The sequence below is a fragment of the Amblyomma maculatum genome, chromosome 9, assembly GCF_055883805.1.
Source record: "Amblyomma maculatum isolate TAMU_Amacu chromosome 9, ASM5588380v1, whole genome shotgun sequence".
In the NCBI taxonomy this organism is placed as follows: domain Eukaryota; kingdom Metazoa; phylum Arthropoda; class Arachnida; order Ixodida; family Ixodidae; genus Amblyomma; species Amblyomma maculatum.
In genome coordinates, this window is record NC_139352.1 from 61,948,729 (window position 1) to 61,957,089 (window position 8,361).

An 8,361-nucleotide genomic window follows, 5' to 3' on the forward strand; every position below is an offset into this window, starting at 1 on the left:
TGACGGACGTTTCTGAACACAATACACAAAATGTGCGGTCACGCTGCTTCCAGTTAACACTAAGGGGGCGCAATAAATGAGCGCCTAAATCGTGCGCACGATAAGCCACAATACAGAGCATAGACTCTGTCAGTGTGGCTTAGAGGAGGTTGCGTAAATGTTTCTGATGCCTCACCGTGAGTGAACGGGTATTCACGTTTCAAAAATATATTCCATCAGATTACAACATCTATTCGGCGGCTTCTTTAATTCAAGTGAGGCTAAAAGCCTAAAACTAAATATTTGTGCATTCTGCAATAGGGTTCAAACGGCGTGACATATATTTTTTGGAGGTGTAAAATGGAAAGGGACATTTAAGGAAATGAATGAATGAATGACACTTAATTTATTTACCTTTCTCTGCAAGTGCAGTCAGTTCCTCCAACCTTCGTAGTTTTGCTTTTTTTCTAATCGGGAACAAATTATTTCCTTCCACCCATATTTCTAAATGCGAGACGACTTATAGCGGTTGCCGCAATTACGCGGCTGTTGGCGCTATCTCCGGGCTCACCTGCTGATTGATGAGTCCCAGGCACTCCGTGTAGTTTGTCCAGTTTCCCCAGAGCCAGTTGCCGTCTGTGCCGCATACCCGGTACGCGTACAGACCTGGATGTGGAGAATGATAGCTCACTCGACGGAACCCATTACGGGAACGTTGCTCCGGAGCCCAATAAAGTTTCAGGGTTGTGCAGTAAGACGTGCTATAGGACAACAAGCCTGTCCTGAAGTCAATAATAATAAAAAAGAAGAAACATCAATGAAAGAAGAGGGGAACAGATGCCATAAGTGTGGAATATGTAGTTGTGGTCTAAATAAAAAAGGCTTGACAAATTTTCACCTTGTTCAGCATACTATCCTTTCTATCTGAAACTAATTTATTGTGGCCGCTTTTCGCCGTGATGCATCGTGGTTAAAACAATACAACCTGGAGAAATGATTAAAGAGACACAAGCAAATAAATAAGCATCAGGTGGGCCCATATTATTTAGTTAACGTACAGAACACAAGAGCTACGGCGGTCACTTCGTTCCAGATAAATATTTGATTAGAAGCAGTCATTTATTCTAAAACACGAGGGTGAATATCACGATTTACGACTCACACGCCTCTGTCTCCTTCAGGTTATTCACTCACTTTCCATCAAAGTCTTTCGCGCCCACGACATCAAGCGCAACATTCCCACTTCTCTTCCCCGTACTGTCTCCCTGTATCATGCCCGCGCCACTTGTGGGGTCTGGGACAACGAGACAAGGCCGCCTCTATGACGTCGATGCGTGGCCTCCTGAAAGAGATGTGGCTGTCGCCTTTGCCTGTGCTCGCCCCCATGCGTGCAACTCTCCTTAGGGTCTGGGCGTCCACCGGTACGGTGGATTACTCTGACACCCTCGATCTTGCCTGTTTTTTGTCCCTATCCTCAATCTCTATTTCCCTCCACTCCGTTCTATTGGCCCTCTTCCAACATGCCACGGCCGCTTTCCGCAATACTATAGAGTCGATTTCCACTTCACTCTTCGCCTCCTGTCCAAGCAGTGCAGCTGTGGTGGACGTTGTCCATTACCGAAGCGCCTGTTCCCTCACCGGGAAGGAATGCCTCGCCCCGGTTATGCAACCTCCACTTCAAGACTTCCTTTTTTTATTATCCTCTCCTCGGCCGCGTGCTAGGCAACTTATTTCCATTGCTCTTCCGCTTCTTCTACTTCCATCCGTCAATCGCGCTCATTCCAGCCTCCATGGTTCGCTAGACTTCCTCTACCAGTTTTTTTTACTTTTATTTTTACTTCACAGTTTTGTGATAAAGGACTAATGATGTCGCAATCAACTCCAGTACCTTGCCTCAAGGGCCAGGTGCCCTGAATTGTTTAATTAATGTGAAGGCACACTGCTAAAGATGTGTTATTTTTTCTTACGCGATAGCGTTTGGAGCTCGCGGCCGTCGGCAGCGGCGAGCAAATTGCATGCACACGTCTTCAAGAGAGTGGTACGACACAGCTAATGGCTCCCGTTTCGCGCATGCGCTTTTCATTAAAATAATGGGGATTCTTAAGCCTCGTTATCGTGTCTGCTGCTAGGGTGAAGCTTCGCGTACTCCTACTATTTCATCTAAGCAGTGTTCGACTTCCTCAACTTTCTTAACTTTGATTAGGTATTTTGCTGAGAAGAAAAGACATTAAGGAAAAACATGAATTTCTCTTCAATTTACACCATAAGGCTAATCCGCGTGTTTTTTTTTTTTTCGACGCTTAGTTTCTCTCCTTTCTCTACCTAGCCAAAAAAAGTAAGTCTCCAAAGAATTGCAAAATAAAGGTCGCCTTTATTTTCAGCCCATGCTTTAATTTCTTTCTTCTATAAAGGAAAAGAAGTCTCCTTGGGATCATCGCCATAGAAAGGGCAGGGGCAGTGGTCGTGCGCACAAGTCATTTTTTAGTCACCGTTATTTACACAGAGCACCGCTCCCGGTACACCGTTTGGAATAGTCAAGCGGCCATCATTTTATTTGAAAACTGCTGGTTTTGTTTAATTGTTGGGGTTTAATGTCCAAATGCAACTCTGTCTATGAAAGACGCCGTAGTGGAGGGCTTGACTACTTAGAATTCTTTAACGTACTTTGCCATCGAACAACACACGGCGCCGTGCTTTTCGCGCCCATCAAAAAGCGGCTATTTTTCTTAGCTTTCCAATATACGTGGTGCTTTATGGAAGATTTAAATAATTTTTAAAATTTATGTTTCAAACTTGGAAAAATGTACTTGGATGGACAAACTCTCTCGCGCGGTGGACACACCATGCTGCAAGACTCTTCTAATTATATGCCAAATTAGCAAAACGTTTTTAATTAACTTTTTTCTGATCTCGCAGTTGGGTGGTTAGTCCTAAACTCACTTTCTAATCACTTGCAGCGCGATGAATTCAACGCTCTTTGTCGCAAAAACCAAATTTGAACGCGAAAACATTCAGGAACTGTATGTGATACAGTGGCTGCGGCGCCAGATGCGAACTGCTTGAAGTGTAATCATCCAACTCGCCCGCTTAACTATCCTGTTGAAGTGTAACTTTGCAGACCACATTGGTGTCGCACCAGAAGGTCATGGCCTTCATCATTTGACCTTTGGGTGACCTTTGCCCTTTCAAACTTTGAGTTGAGGTCAGAGTGTAATGGTTGGAGCACGTCATTTATCACATGGGTGACATCACGTCGCGCCATCACGCGATGGAAACAGCCGTGATGTAATCCAACCGATGGGTATAAGAAATAGGAGTTTCGAAAACCGTGCTTTCGTAACTGAGCGTATCTTTCGTTTCTTTTCTGCCAAGCCAATCAATTGGCTGCTCGAAGCTGCGACGGATGTGCTCTGTTCGATCGATTTCTCCTTCTAGGCTTAGTCACTAGCCGGTAACAAGACAGCAGTGGAAAGCAGAGCAGCGGTTCCGTTTATTTATCCCAAGACACTTAGAGACGGCGTAAACGTGGCATATAGTGCTGCTCGGGTATGAGCTGCTGTCACGGAAGATGCTTGACGCTTGTGACTTTCGGCTCATGTCGCCCGTATGTACACCAATCGGCACGCTTAACCCGAACGCTTCAGCCCATCCAATGTACGGAGACTAGCACCGCGAAGCGACGCTGTTGAGCCGAGACAACTGCGTCACTCCCTCCTCCCTAGCGCTTACGGTGAAATAAGAGTGATTCATTGTGATCAAACTGCTATCAGTAGTCGCAAACATACCGATGCAATCGTATTGGCTCTAGCGGTCAACGTTTTACGGCGCTGGCGTCAGTTAAGCCCCGATATGGAACGTTGCAGTTAAGCGCGCTGACGGTTGTACGTATTCAGACGGAAACCGCTTTTCTCGTTATTTCAGTGACGATGCATTCATAACAGGTTCTTTCTATTTTGGCAGGAGTATAGTTTAGGCTGCTCTTTGCAGATGAGTGTAGCGTGCCGCAAACATATTCACACACACAAAAATGATATTCCTAAATTCTTTCAACTAATAGTATTGTTGAGACAAAATTTATTGCGCACGAAACAGATATTCCTTAGAGACCACGCAATGTGGTACAAAAAAAGTCTTCCGGAGTCCTTACTGCTTCAACGCAGAATATGGCATTACGGTGAGCGGCGAAGGGTGTACAGATACTCATACAATCTTACCTAAGTAAAAGTCTATGATGATATAAAGTGCTATATGTCAATTCCTAATTGTTGGTACTTTGGTTTATATTTCTCTAAAGGTCTAATTTAGTATCATAGATGGAGAAATAAAAACATTAGACATGTTGAGTAAATAATTCTGCAGTTGGTAACATTTTTAATGAATCTATACTGTGAACATTAAAAAGTCGGGAGTTCTTCTGCAGCCCTACCGGAAAATGTTTGTGTGAAAAGTCTTTAAAAGTTGTGTAGTTTGTCCCGCCTTCATAACAGCTGGGCCCGCTTGCACAAAACAATCTTAAGACTGTCTTAGCTAAGTTCAGACTTAACTGGAGTCTAAAGAATAGGCCACTAGCATGGCCGCTTAAGACTGGAGTCAAGACTGGGCTTCAGTCCTGACTTGAATAAGTCGCTTGTATGATTACGACTCTAGTGCTGTCGTGGTTAAGACACAAGGACGCCAGGTGTCTAAGCAGGGAAATTAGGCAAATACAGGGATGCGCTGGCACCGTATTTGCTGTAAAATGTACACATTCCGTCAATTTTGCGTTGTGTAAAATCCGTGCCGTTGCTTTTTGCGGCTTAAGGTTATGTTACGAGGGAAAATGCCCCAAGTGGTTGCTGAGGCCGTTCTGGGAAGCCACTCTGGTGAACATGAACCCGAAGCGTTCGACGCTCGGAACACTAGCCGTCTTATATAAGTTTGGTCTTTCTAAAGACACCATTTAAGTCTGGACTTAGCTCGGACTTTATCGTGCAAGCCGGCCCTGGTAATGTTTGTGGTCTCGCATACCCCTGGCCAGCGAGGCGTCCGACTCAGCCAGTGAGATGTCCAGTGAGGCGATGATGTGGGCGCATGGCTTTCTAAGCGCCCTGCCAGCCGTGGTTGGTGGCCAACAGGTGAACGAATCCCAGACCGACGGGCAGCGGGGCAGGATGACGTTTGATCCGCTGGGTTGAGACCGTTGGTGTTCGGCTGCTCCAAGCTGTGGCATCAACTGCGGCTCTGGGGAGGCGGATGATGCTTCTGCGCAGAGAGAACAGTCAAAACCGGGTGTCATGTACAGCATAATTGTATGCAAGAAATTTCAGGAGTTGATTTTGGAGCCATAGTTCTCGCCAACACTCTTACGAGTTCACTATTTTGTTCAATCATATAACAGTAATGACGAGTCTCTCTTCGGAAGATGACTCTGCAATCATGGGGGCTTAGATAGGAGGATAAATGTCTCTATTACCGAGCACAAGTTCAAAGAAGAGGAAGATGAATGACAGGAAGCTGTAGATTTAAAAGAAAGCTATAATCGCTTATGGAATTAGTGGCTTAAATGGGCTGGCTTCGGGAATACATTTCTTCACCAGTATTTTCGTTTTCTCTTAGATGCAGAGAAAGAAAGAGAGAGAGAGGCAAATAGAGAGAGGGATAAAGTAGCGCAATGACTGGAAAGCATTAAAGTCAGCATTACTATAACCTATTGGATGCTGCTACACAGGGGGGAATGAAAGAAAGTAAGCAGAATTTCAGGGCCGAATTAGAGGGTAGTCGTGCTATAGTGTAAGCAATTCCGTGAAGGAACTATAAATGAAACCGTCAACGCAAACTGGTTGCCACTCTCCTCGCGTACGTTCAACATGAAGCGCTTGCAGTACATGATTTGCACCTAACTCAGTAGTGCAGGTGATTGCTTTGGTGTAGTTTCGGTGCCTTCGAGGACGCTAAAATCAGCTAATCTCGATTTATTGGTGGTGGGAGCAGCTACGTAGATAGAAGCTAGATTAAGCGTTGCCTTTCTGATTGGCTCAGTGTCCAGTTTGACATTCTGTCAATTATAAATGAGATAACAATGAAAATGCAATTTCTGAGTATTGTCTGCTTTTATTTTTTTGGCAAAATAAGCTAGAAATGCACAGAGTATTAAATAAAATTCGTAATTATTACACTCCAGAAGCGGCATTTGGCACTTGGGCTCTGTCTATGTAGGAAATGATGATTTTAAAGCTGTATACAACGATGTGCCAGTATAATAAAGACTCGAGGTGACACAATACGGCCAAACTTTGGGAGAAGCAGAAACGGCGGTAGGATGAGGGGAGAGGGAACAATGCAGAAGCTCTTCAATCTTATCAAATTCAATATGTTGTGAACAATCGTCAGGGGATGAACTGCATTTCTTGTTTTTGTCACGTTGTCTGCCCTGCTACCTGGAGGTCGCATGATGGCGCTTTCAAAATGCGCGGCTCTGAGCTTTGTGTATTCATCGCGCAGCTCAGATTGGCGGCGCTCCACTGAATGAGTAGCCACTGGATGGATGGATTGCCACTGGATGAGTAGTCTCCTTCACCACAGTGATGAACGTGTCGCCAGCTATCGGCAGCTGCCCCTGCTTGAAAAAGTGGTGTCCCATCTGAACATAATCAGGTATTTCCGAGCATGACAGGACGCTTCTCTCGCGCTACGCGGAAAATATAGCCGGGCACTCTGCCCAAGCTTCCTTTTACTATGTTCCACACGAATGAGGCCTTCGTGACAGGAAATGCCTCAGGCTTGTGTGCCTGCGCCCTTCGCGTATCCCGACATCGTCTGTCCATGTGCACGTGTTTGTGCGTGGTTCGACCACATGCTGTTTATTCTCAGACATAAATGCGCGGGCGCTGTTCGTTCGTTGGATGTTTGTCTCCAGTGTTAAGCAGTTTCAGTTCTGTGACAATTGTCGTAATAAGAATGCCGCCATCCTTTCCCCTGTCTCTCACACTGTCCTCTTTCAGGTATTCCTAATTCCGACTGCCTGCCCCTGTATTTCATCTAATCGCAGCACAGTTGCTTCAGAATAAGATAAGAGGTGCTGCATTTGAAACAAATCTTTTCCTCAGAATAGTTTTAAAGCGAATCTTTTCCGGGTTTACCTTTACGCTACTGAACTCGCACGCTGCAAACCTTTGTAGACGATGTCAGCAATTTTGATTATCTTTCGTCCGATATAGTTGATGACAAGGTTTGTAGAGCAACAAAAAATATTTGGCTCAGGCGTGGTGGGTTTCGGACTTCGCTCTGCTGTGCTGTATAAAAGTGTGCGCTTTGCCACTCTTAATTTATTTCGCCTTTAAAGTATTTTTTTTTTACGAAGAGAAGGATTTCAGCGTGAGGCGCAGTTGCAGAATATACCTTTAGGGAAATTTGCTAATTTTAACCAGTGAGATATATTTTTTAAACATCGTCGTTTGTCTCAATTCGGAACCTAGTCTGCGCGGCAACAATGTAGGAAAAACTACTGATGACTGCTCAACCTTTTTAAGCCTGTATATGCGTAGCGTAAGCAACTGGACGGTTTTTTTTTTTAACAAAGTCCCACTCTAGCGTTCTCGTCGCCGATGAATAAGGCTGCCAACAGTGTTGTATGATCGGAGATTCAGCTAGTCTTGGCGTCTTCCGAATCTGCTTGTTTAAATTGACCGGCTTCTTCTTCTCCTCCCTCTTCTCTCTCTTTCTGTCTTCATCGAGGCGTCTTCCGAATCTTCTTGCTCCATTTGACAAGTTTCTTCTTCTTCTTCTTCTTCTTCTTCTTTGGCTCAGAGTAACTAGTAGCAACTAGTAGTTACTCCGCGGTAGTCACTAGCGACGCTTCCCGAAATGTGCATCTGACTAGCTTAGTGTAGCTTTCGCTACAAAAAAGTAAGAGCCTGCGCGACGCCACACGTGCGGCCTCCGCTCCCCAACCACACCGGACAGTGTCCTACCAGCGCGTGTGTTACTGTGGCCTGAGCAGACGCGTATCGCTCGCGCGCCCTCAGCTACATCGCAACGTTCTCTTTGCACGCTTTAAGTTTGCTGAAAGCCGGAGAGAGAAAGTGCGGCTTTGGCTGGAGCTGTGCGGCTGCCCCGCCTCCTCACTGCTATTCTGAGTGACGCGCGTCGCCATCTTCCTTTTCTCCGCTTCAGGTTCTTGGAAGGTAGACGGAGAGAGAGTGAGTGAGAATGAGCGGGTTCAGACAGACATCGGCTAAATGCATGACTGCGGCTAGTATTGCTAAGCGCTAATAATCTCGAGAACGCTTATCTTCTCTTTAAGAGCATATGCGATGTGCCTTTCATACCGCCTTATCATTACGTGTATTTTTTGTTTGTTTTTGGCTTATATTTCTTTGAACCTATAAATAATAACACTGCACC

General features: G+C 45.3%; 1 protein-coding gene across 1 annotated transcript in view; it reads right to left on the reverse strand.

Moving 5' to 3' along the window:
• Nucleotides 1-8,361, reverse strand: part of LOC146179185 (corticotropin-releasing factor receptor 1-like) — a 111,892-nt gene that overhangs the window by 18,689 nt on the left and 84,842 nt on the right. Inside the window, exons 4-5 of the mRNA XM_084580141.1 lie at nt 4,987-5,124; nt 551-645 (exon numbers count right to left, since the gene is read on the reverse strand). Coding sequence (XP_084436267.1) covers nt 551-645; nt 4,987-5,124 — 233 coding nt within the window. The remainder of the gene's footprint in view (nt 1-550; nt 646-4,986; nt 5,125-8,361) is intronic.